The 21,449-nt window shown below is 43.8% G+C and overlaps 1 protein-coding gene across 4 annotated transcripts in view; it reads right to left on the bottom strand.

The window, feature by feature from the left end:
* Nucleotides 1–21,449, bottom strand: part of cttnbp2 (cortactin binding protein 2) — a 54,848-nt gene that overhangs the window by 17,017 nt on the left and 16,382 nt on the right. For all 4 annotated transcript variants that reach the window (XR_005130466.1, XR_005130465.1, XM_017692147.2 and 1 more), the window contains exons 3-10: nucleotides 13,986–14,210; nucleotides 7,870–9,319; nucleotides 4,410–4,616; nucleotides 4,134–4,233; nucleotides 3,485–3,635; nucleotides 2,177–2,398; nucleotides 1,904–2,021; nucleotides 447–707 (exon numbers count right to left, since the gene is read on the bottom strand). Coding sequence is in view for 2 of the 4 variants with exons in the window: in XM_017692147.2 (XP_017547636.2) it covers nucleotides 447–707; nucleotides 1,904–2,021; nucleotides 2,177–2,398; nucleotides 3,485–3,635; nucleotides 4,134–4,233; nucleotides 4,410–4,616; nucleotides 7,870–9,319; nucleotides 13,986–14,210 (2,734 nt within the window). In the remaining 2 variants the exon portion in view is untranslated. The remainder of the gene's footprint in view (nucleotides 1–446; nucleotides 708–1,903; nucleotides 2,022–2,176; nucleotides 2,399–3,484; nucleotides 3,636–4,133; nucleotides 4,234–4,409; nucleotides 4,617–7,869; nucleotides 9,320–13,985; nucleotides 14,211–21,449) is intronic.

The raw sequence follows: 21,449 nt of genomic DNA, 5'->3' as shown, positions 1-21,449 counted from the left end.
TGCTTGGAATTGGGCATGGTGACCCAAGGCTCAGCTGAGGCTGCTCCAAGGCACCCTATTCTTCGGGAAATGCTTTTCTACGGAGATTATACAAGCTGTGTGTGCCCAACTGTTTGCCATGTGTCAGCAAAAGGAGCACTTTTAAGCAGCTGAATTGTTAAATTAAAAAGGGTGTCTGCATACTTTTAGTGTTTAAGAGAAGGTTTGAAAAGCAAGTCACGTCAGATGCGACAATAATCGAAAAGGTTAGCGTTGCGGCTTTTAGGACCGGGTTTATTTCAAGGGGTTAATACTTAAGTTTCCACACACCTATAATGCAATATCTGAGATACAGAGTTAAGTGATACTCTTTAGAACAGTCTGTGATAGCAGAAGAATGCAAGAACAACAACAAAAGTGCATGTCATGCTTTTAAAAAGCATTCAAATAGCTGTTTGACTGCTCACCTAACTTCACAGAGGCCACACTGTTTGAGGACAGACCCAAGGGTCTGTCCGCTCCTCCGAGCCCTTCCTGTGGCTCCCAGCTCCCACACACCAGCTGGAGGTGACTAGTTAGCAGGTAGCTCAGGATCTGCTCTAGTTCTGCCCAACTGGTGTGGCGCTGGATGGTAACTGTGCCGATGGTGGGGCCGTCCTCCAGGACATCGACAGGGCACAGGTGCTCGCGTGAGCCGGTGTGCACCTGCACCACCACCCTGTAGCAGTCTGACGGAGATAAGGGGGTGATTAGAACACACAGATTCAACAGCAGGGCGGTGTGCAAAGCTCTGAAACACCATACAAAAGCTATGGTAGGGTAGATGTATTAAAGCAAGGTTCTCAAACACAAGCTCATGATTCAATCTGATTTATGCATTTGCTTTCCTGAATATATGTTCTAACAAATTTTTGAACTAAACAGAAATGTTATGACTGTATGTCGTGGCTAAACCTACTCATGAGAACAGAGCTGGGATGCAGGAGGCCTGGAGCGGAGAGTGTGTCACATGTTAATGCACACTGTACTATAGTGTATGGTATATTATCTCTCAACAACATTAGAGTGACTATTTAGAGTCAACTGGTATGGGTTTTTCTGGGCCAGTAACAATTATTAGTAGGCAAGGAAAAGGATAAAACGGTGACAAGTAATTCTGTGGGAGGGACTAATATATGAGTCATGAATGCATGTTCTAATAGACCACAAACGACCTCTCACAACTGGCCTCTTTAATTCGAGGTATGCCCCGCTGGCATTAAAATGCATTGCATTTAAAAGACAGGTGTAGGGATGTTATGCTCACTACATGCATAACTCTCAGTATTGCTCCTGCTGCATATGTACTTAAATGCAGGCTTAAGAATACAATAGCTGAAGCTGTTCACTTGCGATGGGACAGTAAACAGTAAACGGACACTACACAAAGTTTTCTGCAGCCTCAGATTTCTGGAATATTCTGCACTACAACGGTAAATTGTAACAAGTAAAAACAGCATAGCTTGTTTAGGTTTCCTGTTAAAAAAGAAGGAAAAAAAAAACCACTGGAAACATTAGGATTAAAACCTGTTGTTTTTGCATTCTAATAGGAATTGGTTTTACGGTTGCCATTAGAGATCATGCCTGGTCACCAGCATAACCAGAATATGTTGTGCTTTGGATGCTGGTATGATGACCAACTAGCATGACCATGTTGGTTGACCAGATAAGCCAGCACCAGAACATAAACCAGCTTTGCAATTAAGCCTTCACTCCCAATGAGAGCATCTCAAGTTCAGTTGGGAATTAAATTCAGGTACAAAAAAGGAGCTTCTTAGTACCGTCACCAATTAGAAGCCCAAGGTATGCTTTATTTGAGCAACATAGGCTTTCTAAATCACATAGGTGCGTGAACAAACACATGACACGAGACACCTCTACACACCCAGGTTCTCCAATAAGTCTTTGCAGTCATCTGTGGCCACGTCGTGTATAGTGCGGTTACATTTGTCCCTCTTCTCAAGGTCCTGTTGTCTGTGGCTACACAAAGCCTCCAGGCATTTCTGAGAACAAAGCAGAGAGAGGTGTTAACATATGAGCCTGTCCATCCACATGTCCACTACTACATCTAATTTCTGTGTACACAGCCTTGAAACACGATACTGTGTGAATATTCAAGAGTGGGTGTTTTGCTAGTGTTTATGTAAGTGTCCATCACCTTGTAGCCCCTGGATGCAGCAATGTGGGCTGCAGTCCAGCCATCCTTGTTGGCATGGTTAAGGATGTGGCTGGTCATGACTGGGCCTGGGTGTGCGAGTTGGGCATCTGGGTTAGCTGCTGTGCCGCCTGTCTCAGGCTGAAGTGACGGGTGGTACAGTAGAAGCTTCAGGGGACCCACATGGCCTAAACTCACTGCGGCATGTAGAGCAGTGCAGCTGTCCTGCGCAAAGCAAAGTCACTGATGAACAAAAAGAATCACATCAACTTAAAGGGATGCACAGCTACGAGAATTTAAGAACATTTTTCATGTACAATGCCAATACATAAACATTTATAAAATGTAGGAATTGTGACTCTACCTGGATCAGCAGGGGAAATATGACATTTATTTCTATATGGTTACAACACAGTAAAATGAAAAGAAAAAAAAAAAGAAATCAATAAAAGCTATTTTAGCACTGTAGTCCAGTGTCACACTTTGTTCTTATGGAGTATATCAAAATATCGATTTAAAATACCGCTCAAATCTAAATTAGGGATGTGCATTATGGCTCACTTTGATGTCTGTGTCTCTGTAAGAGGTTATGAATGGATATTCGGTTAACCACAAGAAAAGGACTTTGGTTAAAAATAACTCGGGGCTGCAGGGTTATGTTTTCGGATGGCCACACTGGAATTGCACAAAAGTATAGCAGCACATAGAGGCAAACACATGACAGCATGTTTTATTATTCAAAAACAGCCCAGGGATGTCAGTAGGTTTTTGTGTCAGATGAGAAATGGAGGCTGCATCTTCAGACAAGCCATTGAACTAACAGCACATTGTTTCTGGACCAAGCTAACATCAGCTAGAGTAGCTATCCAAGTTAGTGACACAGCTACACTACGTCTGCCTTCTCAGTCACATCCTGAACAAATCCTTGGCAACACGTTCAGGTTCTGACGCTCACGTCTCAAATTAAGACATAAGATTACTCGTAAGGCTGTTCAATGAACTGATGGTCTACGTAACTGAAAAGTGATGCATTATCTAAAAATATAGGGTGAAGGTAACGTACACAGATAAAAAAAGATCAATGAGAATCCCAATGTGTCGTCTTGCCTGATAAAGAAACGTATATTTTAAATGAAGGGAATAATTAAGTACTCCTAAAATGAGAAGCACAATCACTCAAAGCAACACGCGAGACTCTTTTTCAGCTATGGTTACCACACCAACAGGCTAAGAGGCATTCCTGACGAATGTGTAACATGACCTCTTCATTGTTGTCGTGTTTGAGTGTGTTAATCTGTTAAGAGAACTTACAGCAGTGATGTGTGAGCGGTTTGCTCCAGCATCCAGCAGGACTCTCACACACTCCACGCCGCCGTGCTCAGAGGCCAGGATCAGAGCGGTCCGGCCGCCTACGCACTCTCGCTCCACCTCCGCGCCATGGCCCAGCAGAGCCTGCACACACCTACAAGCAAACATCCAGTCAGCCGGAGGGGATGCGGTCAGCCTCTTTGGAGCAGAGTAAGGTAGAATCAGACTGGTTGCGGTGACCTCTAACTTAACAGAAAATCACATCACCATGCCCTGAGGCCGGTCCAACAATTCTGGATCATGCCTGTGCAGTTTTGTGATGCACTCTGAAGGACATGCCTGACTTTCGCTCGAAATTGCGTTTGTTCTAACCTAGAAATCAGGGCAAGGCCAGGCTAGAGTGATGACATCACCGACAGCAGTCACTGTACATCAGCCAGAACAAGAACAGAACAAAATCCCAAATGACAACCTCTCTGACACACAGCGCACTATTTAGAGACACACCAGACTTTTGCACACTCCATCTTTCACCATGCGTCAAAGAGCACCCCATTTTCAGATTTAAAAGTCTTTGTAGGACTTTAATCACAGTCTAGTTAAGAAAAGCTGCTTTAAACCCGGCAGCAGGGGAAGGGAGTGAAGTGCTCACCTGTCGTGGCCATTAGCAGCAGCAATGTGTAACGGGGAAAATCCATTTTTGTCAGGAGCATCAGCAGAAACCCCCAAGGTCAGCAGCAGATTCAAGCATTCTACAAGATGAAAACAGCCTTTGTAAACATTCACTCATTAATACAAAGCAATTACTACTTATATTGACTGTTGTCTGCTAAGTATACCAATGGTACAGGCCAAGCCAGTGAACTGAAACCTTGTGTTTTATCCTTTCAGCTTGCAGTTTCACCAGAGGCTGTCGGAGCTTTCATACCTGGGTGTCCATTTTGAGCAGCAGAAAACAAGGCAGAGGTCAAGTCTTGTTGGAGGTGACTAATATCCATTGGTGGATCTTGATTAAGCAGCATAGACAATAAAGTGACATTTCCCTGGGAAGCAGCTTGGAGCAAAATGGTGTGCCCGTCATCCAGGGGGACGGGGTCACCACAGTTTAGCGGGGGGACTATGGAGGGACACCAGCCTGTGAGGGGCAAGTAGCAGTAGTTACCAAAGAGATGCAGTGTTAAGAGGTCCTACCAAGATGTGCTCCACAACCTGGAACAGTCACCTGATGTCATTCAATTACCCCCAAAAAACTCAATCAGCCAAAACAACTTTGGTGTCACGTTTGCATCTTTAGTTTTGCACTGGGGTCACAAGGATAATGTAGTTAACAAGTAATGAAGGCTTATAACTCAGCAATTAGCAACAGGCAAACTGCATACTGTCACACACCTGCCCTACACTTAAATTCAGAGGGAAAAACATTTATATTTTGGCCAAACCATCATAATATCTTGAAACTGGGAAAAACCTTTAGCATTGTGTAAATTGGACCATCTACTGTAACGACCAGGTTGAATTAACGAATTAAACCAGAAAATCTGACAAAAGGTCCCGGCTAAGGTAAATAAAGGTAGGGTGACTGTTTCAGTATGGTCCTCATGTTGGTATGACACTGGACTACAGGCTAACTGATGTGATTTGGTATCTATGACCTCAACTTCCTGTCAGATTAGGTCATGAAACACAAATGACAACTCATTTATCTGTTTTCAGGTCAGACTGAGGTCAAGACAGTCCATAAATTCGTTTAAGTTTATAATAATAATAATAATAATAATAATAATAATAAAAAAAAAGACAATACAACTTAAATGAGGTTTGTATGTGGTATAAATCATGTCTGTTACATCAAATTACAATTCAAACCAAAACTGTTACACCATATCAGTCAGGCAATATGACAAACAAGATAGAGAAGGAAAGGAATGTGTCAAGGCAGAAAAACACTCAACAAAAATAAGTTCTATATCTATTCAAAGCCAGACCTGTACAAGCCTGTACTGGCCTCACAGGTGCAGGTGTAACTGAGTGCTTCTAAATGTGTCGTGCTTACTTAGCTTTGTCTCTAGGGAGATGCTTTTATCTTTGTTAGTGAGAGAGAATGAGGGAGAGAGACTGAAAGTAGGAGAGCACACGAGACGAAGAACTTCAGAGAAATATGAAGATGTGTTATTAGAGATCTACTGACAAGAGGGGGAGGATTATTGGCTGCTTATCTGGGAGAAAGAAAGCAGCTATATGAGCCGAGAAGCTTCAGAATGCCTGTGTCAGAGACTCTACAGAGCGAGGGAAGAGAAAAGAGCCGGTTCTTTGCATTTTCAGGGACATGAGTAATGACAGCAAGCTTGTGACGTCTAGTCTCTCAGCCTGAGCTGTGCTGAGGATTAGTCTCCAGTGACAGTAAAACAGTGGCGTCTGGTGGAACACTTGCTCTGCGTGGACTGCCGATCAAACAGACCCATCCCTGGTGTTCGCATAGTGCTTCTGAAAAGGCCTATAGAGACAGGGTATTTTCAGAAGATAAGGGTCTACAGCAGAGGTGTAATGCTTTGAAATTTTCACAGTATGATAGCCTAGTCAAAAAATTCAGCGTATTAAACTGATGATGACAAACGACAGGGAAAATACTCCTGAAATATGAACATCACTTCTTAATAATGCATGTCATTCAACATTTTATATTCGCATTATCAATGAACATTAATTTTGAATAATTTCTTCACACTTTAAGCAGAAAATTGACCATTTTCTACATTTGTGTGAGGTGATCTGTGGTGCTAAATTTCTCTCTATGAAACCACATTTAAAATTGTTACCAATAGCTTCCTAAGTGATTCAATGTTTCTGAGATATCTATAGATGAATGTGCTAATGCGATGGTTTCTGTAGGATTAACAGTATATCTTTATAAAAGGAACTCCAGAGCCGAATTCATGTCCCTCTGCCGTCCTAAAATATGAAGAAAACTGCTCTAGTGTTTCATCTAGAGGGAGGACATCCTAGGACATCTAGGACATCCCTCATTTTAACATCTAATACATTTGCTCATAAAGTAAAAAGCAAATGTATGCATTTGACTGTAAATGTGAAAATGTGACATTTTCAATAAGACATCCTTTTTGGTTAGATAAAGGCATTCTCCCATTCTCCCGTTACCCCCGTAATTAACTGTGTGGGAGACTCAGGAGGTAGATCTTTGGGATATCTCTGTTTGGTAATGGTTTAATACAACAAAGGTTATGCCATTACCTTGTAAATCTCCATTCTTACAGCCCTCTCCCAAAATAGCAAGTGATGCTTAAAGGCAGAAGCTTGATTAATACTTCGGTATGCATATAGTTGTGAAACAAAATGCCAGCACAAGCAAAGCCGGTTAGTAGCATGTGAAGTTCAAAAAGACAACAGGAAACTCTTGTTGCACATGCAAAGAACTGAAAGACAATCACAGTCTCATACAGTCTTATACGGTTTTAGAGCTGACCAAAAAGCACAAAAGGATGAACACAAGGTGGGGTGCAAGCATAAAGCACCGTGTGGAACAGTTAGGACACACAGTGAGTGGGACATGCTGTAGGAGTGTAGAGGTGGAGGGAAGGAGAGGGATAGAGCAGCCTCTGGCATCAGCTTCAGAGTGGAGTGGGTTACAGGGATGTCTCCTCGAGACCCAGTTGGTCATGTGAGGGTTGACGCTTCAACCATGGACCCATTCACAACTTCACTCCCAAAAGTGCTATTACTAAAAGTGAGAAATAGCCCATGGGTCAGGACAGAAGATCTCACAGACTTTCTTACGCAGAACCGATCATCTCTACCTGTCTCTACCGGTCAGATTTTTCGCAGGTAAAGCTGAACTAAACCGAACACTTTCTCTTTAGGTTTCTGCTAGTTTAAAGACTCTGCTGATCGAGCTCTGTTAGGCAGGTTTGGGCGACTTGATGTTAATAACTGCGCTAACACCAGTTTTGACCATGATGAGGCAGTGAATGGCAACTTTGCTACATAATTGCTTATGCATGGTTAACAGTGCAAAAGTAGACTCAAACATTTAGTGTTTGAAAGAGCAAGTACCAATGTGACAGTTTGAGATGAGATTCACTGTGGAAGTTTATTTCACTGCACCAGCAAGTACTGCAGGACACAACTGAATTCCATTGGTTAAAAAATGATAAATTATAAAATGTGGATTTTTAAAGTGGCCAACTTGGGTCTACAGACGCAAGCATAAATTTCCAAACATGAACGTTATATACAGCCTACTGGGATGTTTAAAGACCTATTGGCGAATGTAACACAATGAACAATGTCGCCCAACCTTTGAGGAAAGACAGTAGTGCAGGAGAGAGCAGAGGCAGTGAGAGGGAGGGTGGGGAAGCTGTGCACCCGTTTACCTGATGCTGCTGCCAGGGGGCTGCCCGGGTGCTGCGGGCTATGGGATGAAACACTAGCAGGGTTTACGCAGGGGCTACTGACAATGGTAGCGATGGTGGTGGTGGTGACAGGGGGACAATCCACGCATGCTGTGGCTGGCCGTGGCCCCCGCTGTCTGGAACCGCAGCTCGCACCCACCTGAGACGCAGTCAAGGCTGGGACCGCACCACCCAAGTCCAGGGAGGGCTTGGGTGGAAGCTGGGGGGTAGCAGCTGACTTGGTAGACCCCACCCCAAGTCCGACCACCGGGGACCTGCTGGCCTCTCCCACCACTTTGATTGGTGGGTGAGGAGGGGACGGCGTCTGAGAAAGTCCAGGCTTTTTTGGCGGGATAGGAGGCGGGTTCCCCCTGTCGATACGTGCCACCGTGGGAGACTTGATGCCGATCTGCGGGTGGCCAAGGCGCCCAGCAAAGGGTCCCCCCTCTGAAGCAGAATGGGACAGGCCGGGCCTGAGGGCTGCGGGAGGACCCCCTGCTGGGGGGCTTGTGAAGCGTGAGAGGACCTGCGTTACTGTGTGGCGTGCCTGCTGCTTGGCAGCAAAGTTATCTCGGTTGGTAGGGGACAGATCCCGGGATGGGGGACCCTGGCCTGCCATGCCATTTTGGTCCTGCTCCGAAGCTGAGGGCTGGAATTTGTAGCGGGCCGCCTGAACACGGGGGCTCACACCCGTGGGCAAGGTGGCAGCACTGCCAGGTGAGTGTAAACCATGAGCTGCGTTTTGCACTGTCTGGCCCTCCCCTCCGTTTTCCGCCTGAGAGGTCCCATGGTGCAGCCCCCTCCCTGTGGTTGCCGTCTTGGGTAGATTCATGCTAGCATAGTTGGTGCCTGTTGGCTTGACGGGGATAGTCAGCGGCACCTTCTTGGGTGCTTCATGATCTGGAAGCAGGTCTGTCTGGGAGGCAGCTGTCCTGCAACTTGCTGCCTCTGTGCCCACAGCCACTGATGCTGTGCTCTTGGGCTTGACTGACATTGAGGGTGGAGGCAGTGGTAGGGCATCCTTTCCCCGCTCAGTCCTGAGCTGCTCCACCTGCTGCCGCAGACTTTCGCTCTCTGCCCGTAGTTCAGTGGCACGGGTCTCCTCGCGGCTCAGCCGGGCCCGCAGCTGCTCACGCTCCGTGTCAAACTCGGCCAGCTGCTTTTCCATTTCAGCCTCCATCTGCTGACTGCGACGTCGCTCAGCTGCCAGCTCCTCCTCAAGGCGGCCCGAAGAGCGGCCCTCCTGCTCAGAGCGTGACGAGAGCTCCTCAAAGCGCTGACTTTCCTCCATCACACGTGCTGCCAGCTGTTTGCACTCGCGTACCAGCATCATCACCACGTGCTTGTTCTTCTCCCGCTCATCCTTGAGCTGCGCTGAGAGCTTGCGGTGCTCTTGCTCCAGACTCTGCAGTTGCAGCTTCTCCATCTCAAGCTAGGCACAGCAGTAGTACAACACACCATCAGGCATACAAAATCATGCATACACATACAGTAGAAACTCACTAAAACTGAAAGGGCTAAAAGTGGTCAGCTGCAATCAATAACTAAAACTTTGATAGAATCCCTCCCAGCAGCTTAGCTTGTTGTTTGTGCCTGTATCTCACTTCTGGATCATTCCAAGCCAACTTACCTAGGACATGTCTGGTCGAGTCATGGAGTTTCATTAAAATCCATGCCAAAACTACAATTTAATACTTGCAACCAGCTAAAATGTCAAAACTGTGCCCAAAATTCGCTTTACTTTCCAAATTACATTATAAATATTACATGCTTGCAGAATGATGGAACCGAGCTGCAATATTAATTAGAATACATCTCTGAAAAAGAAAATTGCGCCTGGTTTCATATAAAAAATGCCCATAAGCAGTTAATGCATGGTTGTATTAAGTCATTTCTAAATTAATTTCTGATTGTTTTTGCTTAGGATTTGTATGACTGGAGAAGCTACCAGTCCGTTTGGTGTAGAATGACCCTTTTATCACCTTTTAAGCGAATTCCAATTAAAAGTTACATAAATGTGCTGCTATTAAAAAACAGCCAAACGTAACCGCTTTCTTTCAAATGCAGCAGACCCACACATCTTTCCACAATGCTTTATGTGATACAAAGGTGTTCAAATATTCAAAGAAGATGGAAGAGCTATGGAAACAGAAACTAAAGCAGAACTGAGTGAATAATTGGTGAATTTATTCATTCAAAACAACAATAACTGCATTAATGAGAAGTATGTTTATTTCAGCAGCCAGAACAGTGGCCAGACCATTAAGGTAATGCTAGCCATCAATCTTCTGGCTGCATGCCTTACGACTGCATTAGACTTCATCGTTCTAGTTCTACAACCATTAGTTTTGACAGCATACACTCATAGCCATGCTGTACTTAAATATGACGCAGGCCTTATAAAGAGAGCAGCACAAAAGCTCCAATATCTAATATTTTAAAAAGCTAACATTTAGACTATTTTCCAGGAAAAATGTGACGACGGACGAAATTGTTTCAACAGATCAGCCAGAAAATCACATAATCTAATGCAACACTCTCAGCAAAAGCAAATTTGCTGTAATGAGAGTAATTAAATTCGGATTATACACCAGTCGCTCTAGTAAATGGGTGCATCACGGTCAACCAGCTATGGAACAAGAAAACTGTCACCATAACAACCGAGTGTGAATGGTTATTCTTGGAAGGGAGAGAATCTAGTCCTCTCAGTTTCAGAGACAAGGCCAAGCGGCAAGTCAGTGGCATCAAATATCTACGGACATGCATTGAAGGGGAAAAGACTCCTTTCGTTGGCAAAAGCAATTACACCTAAATTCAGCAGCACTCACTCAAGACATGAAGATGCCTCGTTTTATATGATGAAGTTGACCAAGTCAGGCGATGAGAGAAGACACAGAGTGGGCTCGGGGTTTAAAGTGGGTCACTCTGTTCTCAGAACCCACAACAGTGAGCTCATAGTGCTGGAGTGGAGAGGATTAGTTCCTCATTTCCAAAAGAAGCTCTCTGTCTTCAGCTGCCCGCCTTCTTAAGAGCTGATCTCCCTAAAGACTGGACAGGCGTTAGCTCATCTGGTGTTTAGATAGTGGTGTAGCCATCTTACATTTATCCTCATTTTGTCTGGAGACTCACTCTAAGAGTGCTGGTGGTGTTTAGTGATGAGGGTCAGGGTGTGACCAGTTGATCATGTTGATATGGATCAGGTAGCTCAGATTAACCTGCAACTGAACAGGTGTCATGAGGGTGGATGTGTTAAACCTGGCACTTGGGCTCTGCCTCCCCTTCTTTCTCACAATTACTCACCTCTCACTCTCCCCATTTCCTCAGCTTACCTCGAATTCCTCCCACACAGGAATTAGAGGTAAACTAAGTAACATTTATGCATGTGGGCTGGAGGTTAGGGAGCTGGCCCTGTGACCGGAAGGTCGCCGGTTCAATCCCCAGTGCCAACAGTCAATGACTGAGGTGTCCTTGAGCAAGACACCTAACCCCCAACTGCTCCCTGGGCGCCATGGATAGGGCTGCCCACCGCTCTGGGCAAGTGTTCTCACTGCCCTCTAGTGTGTGTGTGTGTGTATTCACTAGTGTGTATGTGGTGTTTCACTTCACGGATGGGTTGAATGCGGAGGTGGGATTAAAAAAGTATCACTCAACTCATCAATTGTTGCTAAAGTGCATAACAGACACAGAAATCTAATGGCTTCTGGAAGTTAAACTGGAAAAATAGAAAATTTGCACAAAATATATGTTATAAGATGCACATAATTATGACTTAAGACCTTCAAAGAATGACTTACTATCTCAGATGAATTTGAACGTTTTATGAGATACTAAATCATTACTATGAGATACTAAGTTATAATCATGAAATACAGTAATAATTATGAGATAGCAAGTCATAATCATGATATACTAAGTCACTTATGAGATATTAAGTCTTAATTATGAGACACGATCACATTGATATAGCAAGTAATAATTAAAAGGCTAAGTATATATAGTGACATCAGGTCTCATTATTATGGTCCCTCTTCGCCTTCAGGATTTTCTGATACAGAGCCAAGTCTTCTTAGCCTTGTAGCACAAAGCAGCACCAGCTCATCACACTACCACCACCATGTTTGACTGCTGGTCAGATGTTCTTATGGTGTGACCTATATTTAATGGGACCAATGCGGCCCAAAAAGTTACACTTTTGACTCAACAGTCCTTCAGGGTCATCTAGATGTTTCTGGCAATTGCGAGATGAGCCTTTCTGTTCTTCTTGGTCAACATTAGTTTGCATTTTGCAACTCTCCCATAGAGTCTTTCTTATTGTGGAATCATGTACAATGACCTTAACCGAGGCAAGTGAGGCTTGCAGTTCTTTAGATTTTCATCTGGGTTCTTTTGTGACCTCCTGGATCAATTGAGTCCCAGTCTTAAAGGCTTTGTACCACATTTTCAGACTGGCAGATTTCAAACGACCTTGTATTGCATCTGTGTGGCATCATGTGCTGCTTATTGAAACCTTCTAGCCTGCTTCATATTGCCAGGCAGGTTCTACTTAAGTCATGTTCTGATTCAACACATCTGGCAGTAATCATGTATGGGTGTTTCTACTGAAACTGAACCCAATAGTCAACTGAATGTGGTTAACTGGTTGATTTAGTAGCTAAGAGGGCAGATACTTTTTCACATAGGGCCAGGTGGGGCTGAAGAGCTTTGTCCCTTCAATAAAATAAAATAATTTAAAAACAGCATTTTGTGTTTACTTGGGTCGTCTTTGTTTAACATTAAAAGTAGTTTAATGATCTGAAACATGTGAGAGTGACAGATATGCACAAACAGAACACATTGGGAAGTGGGTAAATACTTTTTCACCGCACTGTATATGGTACTATGTCCACTAAGGCTATTTTCACACCTAGTTTGTTGGCTAAAGTCTGGACCAAAGTGTGGATTTTTGTGACACTGTATCTTTTTCATTTGGTCTGTTTGGTTTCACACTGCAATGGTTAAAATACACTAAATTATGCAGGTGATTTTAGAGATACAAACACTTATTTGTTGCCACCCTTGCTTCCATTCGCACAAAAAAAACTACATTAGCAAAGAAAAGCCACCCCTCAAATATAGTTTTCAGAGCATTTAGAATCCTATTCTATTATATAAATTATATACGTTATATAAATAAACATTATTTTATCTTTACTTCTTTATAACTGATTTTATCCAATCAGGCCAGCAATGCCTGCCCCAACCTATCAAAAATACACTCTGTGGTCCATGTGTCAAAAATCAAATGCAAGAATGACATGAATGTCTGTAAAAAGTCAAATGTTAAAACATTTGGGCCGCTTAGTCCTGACGTGAACTGAGAAAAGTATGTTGAATTCCTCTGCTTGGTGTGAAAAACTGGAGAAAAAAAAAAAAAAAACGGCAGCAAACTGAACCTGGGCTTTACTTGTGGCCAAGTCTTGTGTTTTTGGTTGTACTTGGTTCAGCTGTTTGGTGAGCACCTGAGTACAAGCGGAGTGTTCATACCAGCCAAAACAGACCGAACTGAACACAGCAGCAAAGACAGCTGCACAATGCCCTTAGACAATACAGTAAATCTGCAGACGAAATGAAAAGTAGAAAAAGCAGGACCTACCCTAACAAAAAACACGCACACGCACACTCACACACACACACACACACACACACCCACACACACACACACACACACACACACCCTTCATACCAGGACAAAGCAAGCACACATCTGGCAAAACAGTTCATCATAATCAGATTTTCCCCACACAAACAGGGCAGACACACAGGCAAACCACACACACACACACACACACACACACACACACACACACACCAAGAGACAAAAACTAATCCAAGGGTCAGACCAAGACATACAACAATGAAACACACCCCCACACACACACACAGGCAAACAATACTATGCAATTTATTTAACGTCCTGTCAAAACGGCTATTAGTTACAAATTATTCATTTTATTCATTATTCTGGAGATATTTCTGAAGAAATTAGATATAAAATAATCCCCTTGCATAAGGAAGGGGAACGTCAACAGAAAATAAGGGAAAAGGAGGAGCTCTCCTACCCTCTTCTGCCTGCTCTCGGCAGCTGCTAACTGGGCAGACATCCTCTCCTGCATCTTGCGGCAGTGGGCCATAACAGCCTCTAGCACCGTGATGGGGCTGGCACTGACAGGTCGGCACTCCTTCGGCCCTGCTCCGGACTCATAGTCCCTCTGCAAGGCCAGAAATGGGTCAGTCAGGCTGAAATGGCCATAGCGCTCCTGCAGGAACACCTCCTTCCTCCGAGCCTACAGGGGGAGACAGAGAGACAGCAAGAGTGCAGTCAATATATGTGAACAGAAAAGTTAATAATAGAGTGCCAAGAACCCACAAAGCACAATGGTAATTGCAGACGTACACACACACAAACACAGCTCCTAATATCCCTACACATATACCACATACACACCCACACAGAGAGCAGGTTAGCACTTCTCCAGATGGGACTGATCAAGCCCAGTGTCCAGTTAGACGAGGTGTTAAGACCAGCAGGTCTGCTCAGCGGGAACGGCAAAAGGCCAGCTTTCCATCTTCCCGCCCACACTAAACCATGAATCAATGCGGCCTCACAGCCATTGTTTTCTCTCACTCATACGTCATCATTTTTGCTTGTTGTAATTTCAATCTGCAACATGAATACAAAGACACAGACCAAAGTCTCTTAAACAGAAAAAATAAAGACAGACTCCTTCCACTCCCTCTTTAATGAGCGCCCTTATACTTTTGGTTACAGAACAGGGCAGAACAATACACTGTTTAAATGATCACTATCTTCTATTCCTAATATCAATATTACTGCTGATAATATTAGTAGTATAATCACTTGTAGGTAGTTTGACCAGAGGAGGATGGGTCCCCCCTGGTGAGCCTGGTTCCTCCCAAGGTTTCTTCCTCAGTTCTGAGGGAGTTTTTCCTTGCCACTGTTGCCCCTGGCTTGCCCACCGGGGGGGTTTCTGTACATTCTGTACATTCTTACAGTCCTGTGGAAACTTTACTGTCTTTTCTGAAATCCTGTAAAGCTGCTTTGTGACAACATCCGTTGTAAAAAGCGCTATACAAATAAATTTGATATCTTACTGATTTTCTCTGTAATATCAGAGAAGACTATAAAACCCAAAGCTCTGAAACTTACGTCGTCCTATCACCACCCCGGTGCTGTCTCACGATGAGTGTTCCTACAAATCAAGGCCTTTACTACATCAGACATGAGGCCAGCTGGACAGAATGCACACTATCTTGAAAAAAATCACTCAAACTTATTTTGTAATAACATGCCGTGTCTTCATCAGTCGACTATATCAAGTGTCAATCACAGTATCTAAAAGCAATATAACCACATGCATAATATTTTACCCTCGTTCTGCAGGACGCTTATTGCGTCAAGGATGTACGCTGTGCAGCGAAGGGACAGTGCTGTGACGATTAACAGTGTCCATATTTAGAGCAGTAAGAAGAGTGAAGAGCTGGACTGAGAGTGGGAGGACCAGAGCTAAGAGAAACAAGCATCCCTACAGCTACGGCTTGCTAAGCGCCACTACCTCACCAAAGAAGGAAAAGATCAACCAGCAAATGCTCACACATGCTTACCCTTTCACACAGACGCATACACACTTAAACACACACGCTGCGGATCTCCGCTGTGGTCATCTACTCTGTGTGGCAGTTATGCTAAAGAATCTACTAACAGCATCGAACTGTAATCGCAGATAAATATGACTTAAACCGGAAACTGCCTTTCCTCTTGCCTATCAATGCTACCGCCTACAGCAATGTAAACTCAAGGGTAGGGATGCATCGATATCAGTAGCAGCAGCTCGATGCCATGCTCGTTTATTCATACTTGTAAAATATGCACTGAAACCAACACGTGATACCATCTCATACATGATACGTGGGGTAAGACTAGTCTTGTGTATTGTGCTGAGCAACAAACGACTCAACCTGGCAGTGAACTGAGCAGGGTCTGCTCACAGAGAAGAGTTCCTCACACTGTGGCAGTTGGACACAAAGCACACAGCGTTTCTAAGCACACACAATCGCAGCCACTTCTCCATAAGGGGTGGAGAAATGCAGGCCAGAAAAAAAAACGAAGGCAAGGAAGTCATGAGCGGCGTATGATTGACTGAATTCAATTATGAGGTCTAAACAATAACACGATGAACTGTCTTCATCAAGGAGGCTGTACAGAGACGGCATTGTCCTACCATGCACATCACCGCCTGGTCGTCAAGTTAACCGATGTTACACTGCTAGCCAATGTACGTAATATAAAATCAGCTAGATTTTAATGATGTGCATTAAGAACTATTTAATTTTAAGTAGGTAATTCATCATGGTACCACCAAGCACTAAAAAATATGTTTTAATGCATCACTAGTCAAGGGCATGTTAAAAACTGATGAGTCAAGTGTTTTGGGAACAAAGCGGACATAAGGCAGCGAACACTAAGGCATGGACAGCCACATGGATACCAGAGCAATCAAGTTTATTTCCTCTCGTACTGCCGGACTCGGCCAGATGCATCAGACAACGACGTGATGTGTTGCATGAAACAAGCCATGGACCAACAGATACTGATAATGTGAAGGTAATTAATTATTTACTTTACCTAATTAAATAATTAATAAATTAACTACATCATGCAGGTGACATAACTGTTATTTGCTACTTGCAAGATCATCATTTAGAGTATTGGGACACTGATTTGGTTGTACAGACAGCCATCTTACATAATGAAACCATTCCTTTAACAAACATCCCAAAGACTAATTAGTAAAACTTCATGATAAAAAGCCATTTTCACCAAACACTCAGAGCATCACACAACTGGGTTTGGTGGGTCATGTGACAAATATGACAAAATCACTGCATAGGAAAGCATGGCTTTCAAGTTCAATGACAATCCAGCTGATCCCTGCAGTGTGCAGCTTTTATTACTTTGACTGAACATTAAACAGTGTGTGACAGAACAGAGCCTCAGTAAATTAAACACACTACTTTCAGCATCTAGTGTGGAGGGGCAAGTAAACACAGTGAGACAGACAGACAGACAGACAGACAGAGAGAGAGAGAGAGAGAGAGAGAGAGAGAGAGAGAGAGAGAGAGACAGAAAAGAGAGAGTGAGAGAGGGAGATGGAGGGAGAGAGAGAGAGAGAGAGAGAGAGAGAGAGAGAGAGAGAGAGAGAGAGAGAGAGAGAGAGAGACAGACAGAGACAGAGAGAGAGAGAGAGGGAGATGGAGGGAGAGAGAGAGAGAGAGAGAGAGAGAGAGAGAGAGAGAGAGAGAGAGAGAGAGAGAGAGAGACAGAAAAGAGAGAGTGAGAGAGGGAGATGGAGGGAGACAGACAGAGACAGAGAGAGAGAGAGAGAGAGAGAGAGAGAGAGAGAGAGAGAGAGAGAGAGAGAGAGAGAGAGACAGACAGAGACAGAGAGAGAGAGAGAGGGAGATGGAGGGAGAGAGAGAGAGAGAGAGAGAGAGAGAGAGAGAGAGAGAGAGAGAGAGAGAGAGAGCGCGCGAGAGACAGAAAAGAGAGAGTGAGATGGAGAGATGGGGAGATGGAGGGAGAGAGAGAAAAAAAGAGAGAGAGAGATGGAGAGATGGGGAGAAAGATGGGGAGAGAGAGAGAGAGAGAGAGAGAGAGAGAGAGAGAGAGAGAGAGAGAGAGAGAGAGAGAGAGAGAGAGGGAGGGAGATGGAGAGAGAGCGAGAGCGAGAGAGAGAGAGAGAGAGAGAGAGAGAGAAAAGAGAGAGTGAGATGGAGAGAGAGGGAGATGGAGAGAGAGAGAGAGAGAGAGAGAGAGAGAGAGAGAGAGAGAGAGAGAGAGAGAGAGAGAGAGAAAAGAGAGTAAACAGATGAAGAGCAGGCATGAAATGTATGCGTGCTGTGTCATACAGAACTTTGGGCTTTGAGGACCAGAGCCATCTGCTGCTTTCCAGGGAGATTTCATAAATCCCTGCTCTAATCACAGAGGCTCCGCTCCTTCTCCTCCTATTCCACTTTATCTTTTCAAAGGTTAGGAGTCGCACTCATCCTGCGAGTTACTGCTACATGAAGTTCTTCCTTATGAAACTGTTTTGAGAACAATTCAGGCACAGAGAAGGAAGCTGGTCCCTGATTAGGCGTAAAGGACACATCTTCAATACGCAGCACTCAAAGTGTTGGTGCTAATGCTAAAGCTAATGAGGTCATCCTTTAATCTACGTCAGATTCACACACTGCTGGATTACACCAAAAACACAAGATCACGGTAAACATCAACAAGCTTAAACCCCAGACTTGAGAATGACAGCATTAGATATTTGCCACGTTTTAGTGGCGACATTCCCTTCTCCCTACTTTTTTGGAACTTGTTACTGGCATCAAATTGATAATGGGCATATATTAAAAACAACAACAAAAAAAAACAACCTATTTTCTCAGTTTCTACATTTTATATGTTGTACTATTTTCATTTAAACATAGGCTTTACATGATTTGCACATCATTGGATTTTATTTAGATTTACATTCTGCACAGCATCCCAACTCTTGGGAACGGGACTGCAGAACTGCAGCACATGACGTCCATGAATGACAGATCACATGGTGAGGGATCAAGGAAAAATAAAGGCTACTCATGGATATTAAAGGCTTTCAAAAGCACAAAGTGCCATCATAATCCCACAGACGAGCAGTTCAGGTTCTCTAATGTGGTTATCAGAGGCTGCGTAGGAGACTAAGAAGAAGTGCATTGCCACTGGGGCCATTTGGGCATCCTCTGGGGGCCACACTGTCACTGGGACTCCTCTAGTGGCCTGTATTTACCAGCATTGGCCAGGCCTCCGTTATTATTAGCATTAACCTTTACAGGCATGCGCTGGCAGGGCCAAGGGTTCAGGCGTGCTGTCAAACAGAGTGAGGGGGCAAAGAGAGGAGCAGAGAAAATGGGCCCCCTGTATAGCAGCAGGGACTAGACTAGATAATAAATAATGGTATTTTGATATTGCAGCAACTACGCACATCATCTCACGTGGAGATTCACTTTGAAGTAGTCAATGCAAGACGTAATTAAAAGGACTAAACTTTGCAATGCTGGGATTCCACCGTGCTTAAATAGACCCAATCATGTCTCATCTTGTTTAGCTCATGAGGCTAACTGGGTAATTCTTTCTACTGTTTTCTGTTGCACATATTTGGGACAGGGTGAACAGGACAAGGCAACATGTATAAACCACGCATAAATCCTGCCACAGCAACACGCATAAGCAAGCAGTGTCAGACTTCTAAGAGGCTTTTCAGCGAGTAAATGGGGTTCAATGACTAAGAGAAATCTGAGTCCTGAGACCGTCAACTGTTAGTGCACGTCTAGTGTTTCAAGCCAAGAAAGGACCGAAAGAAATGAGAGTCTGAAATAAAATCTAGTAAGGGGAGGGCGTGATTTTATCTGTGAGTGGCACAGAGGAAGAGCCTTTCGTTTGAGTCTCTGTCAATGCAGACTGGACACGACATATTTGAGCAGTTGACCTCCATATCAAAAAAATACTAGTGCTACATGATTAAATCATATTAATATTGTTATCACGACATGAATTTCCTCGACAAACACGTAGTTAAAGGCTGTGACGACAGAAGAGATCAAATTACTGCATTCACAGCGCTGCAAGTGACATAACTACATTCGCAGAATATAGCATTAGAACCAACAACCACGTCCCCGTCTACAGCGTAGAAGGTAGAGGTGTTACCCACTACACTAACCAGCGGGATAGACACCCTACACTGTGCCAGTGGGAGTCCTTGGGCAAGACTCCTAACACCGCCTTCGCCAACCTGTGTGGAATGATCAAGATGTAAGTCGCTCTGGATAAGAGCGTCAGCCAAATGCCATAAATGTAAATGAAATGTAATGAAGCAGTAAGGCCTGCTGTCACAACAAACCTGCATTACCATCAGATCATTTTAAGCAATTTCGTGTACAATTGTTTATGTTTCAAAATGCAGTACGGACCACATTTTTTTATATTCAAATTTGTTAATAATGGATACACAGTATTTTGGAATGAAACATTTTGTTTCTGTTAACCTAGAAAAGGATTTAAGGGAACGCGATTGTTTTTCTAACTGCATTGCAATGCTTAAAATGGGCTTGTGCCATTGACAATTCATTATTGTTGTTGTTGTTATTATTATTATAAACAATTATGTTTTTTTAGCTATTTGCTTAAAAGAGAGGCTAGATTTCTGTTATCACAGAAAGTGGGGTCTGTACTTGCTGCACACCCAGTCAGAAGCACTACTTTAATCCCAATTTCTCCCTTATGTCTGGAAAAAACACTTGGGTACACTCTTTGGAATTTATCAAAGAGAGCTAGAAAGAGTGTTGAAGGTAAAAATGACTTAATTTAAACGTCTTAGCAACAGAAGCAGCAGGAGTCTAGGCTACACTGTGGGCGGAGAGAGAAACACTTTCAGAACTTGTGTAGAAACGTCTTTAGAAACCTCAAAATCTGCTCCTGCAACAGCAGGAATCCACAGACATTTTGCTTGGAATGGAAAACGCTAAGCCATGAGTAAGGCTTTTGTGTGTCAGCGAGTGCTTTTCTGTGCTCTGAGTGTGTCTTCAGCCTCTCACAAGGAGCCTTTCAATTAGATCGACACAGAGCTTGCTTTGTGGGCCAAGGACTTCCGCAGTTCCTGTCTCTTAACCCAAAAGTGAGGTCGCTGAATCTATCAGGCAGACAGAGAGGAGAGGAGAGGAATGCAGATGAACTACAGAATCACACCTTACATCCCACCAAACACACAGTATTAAATCAGAATGCAGATAGATTTCACATAATAACACCATTTCATTCTGCATTTGAATTTTACTTCCCTCCTCAGTACCACAATCAAATTCACTGTAAAAAAAAGTCCAATATTTCAGATCATTCACTGGACAACTTTCAAATAAATGGGTATAAAATGTAGTGATGAGTAGAGAGCGAGATAAAGATGAGAGATGCACACTTTCTCTACAGAAATATAGGCCAGGGGGGGTTTAAGTGATCGTGTGGCCAGGATGAAGGGGGAGGGGGAGTACCCTGAGGGGAAGAGGAGACGCTCCAACAAGGCAAGCAAGCAGTCCCACAATCCCTCCAGACCACCACTATGAAATCTCACAATGCCAAATACCATCTGTCATCCATCCCCCTCCATCAAAGTCCTCGTCTCAATCATTGAGCACACGGACTTGCCTGTTAACGTTATAATGGCCCTAAATCAGGACCTATGCAAGCGGTTTGTACCAGTACAGCTGTGTGGGAAACACTGAATGGATAGCAACTGTTTTTACACTACGTGACTCAGAAGAACTCTCTGGCTGCCACAAGTTACCATACTGTCAAATTACACATCAGTCAAACACTGATAAGTGTGTGTAATGCTGAGGGCTGCCTGAGGTATTGACCATCAGTGAGTAGTCAGTGCCAAAAAATGGACCAAACCTGTGACCTGAAATGTTACTCTAAA

The sequence above is a fragment of the Pygocentrus nattereri genome, chromosome 7, assembly GCF_015220715.1.
Source record: "Pygocentrus nattereri isolate fPygNat1 chromosome 7, fPygNat1.pri, whole genome shotgun sequence".
NCBI classification, from domain to species: Eukaryota; Metazoa; Chordata; class Actinopteri; order Characiformes; family Serrasalmidae; genus Pygocentrus; species Pygocentrus nattereri.
Note: the sequence above shows the minus strand (reverse complement) of the source record. Positions and strands in the feature narration are given on the sequence as shown.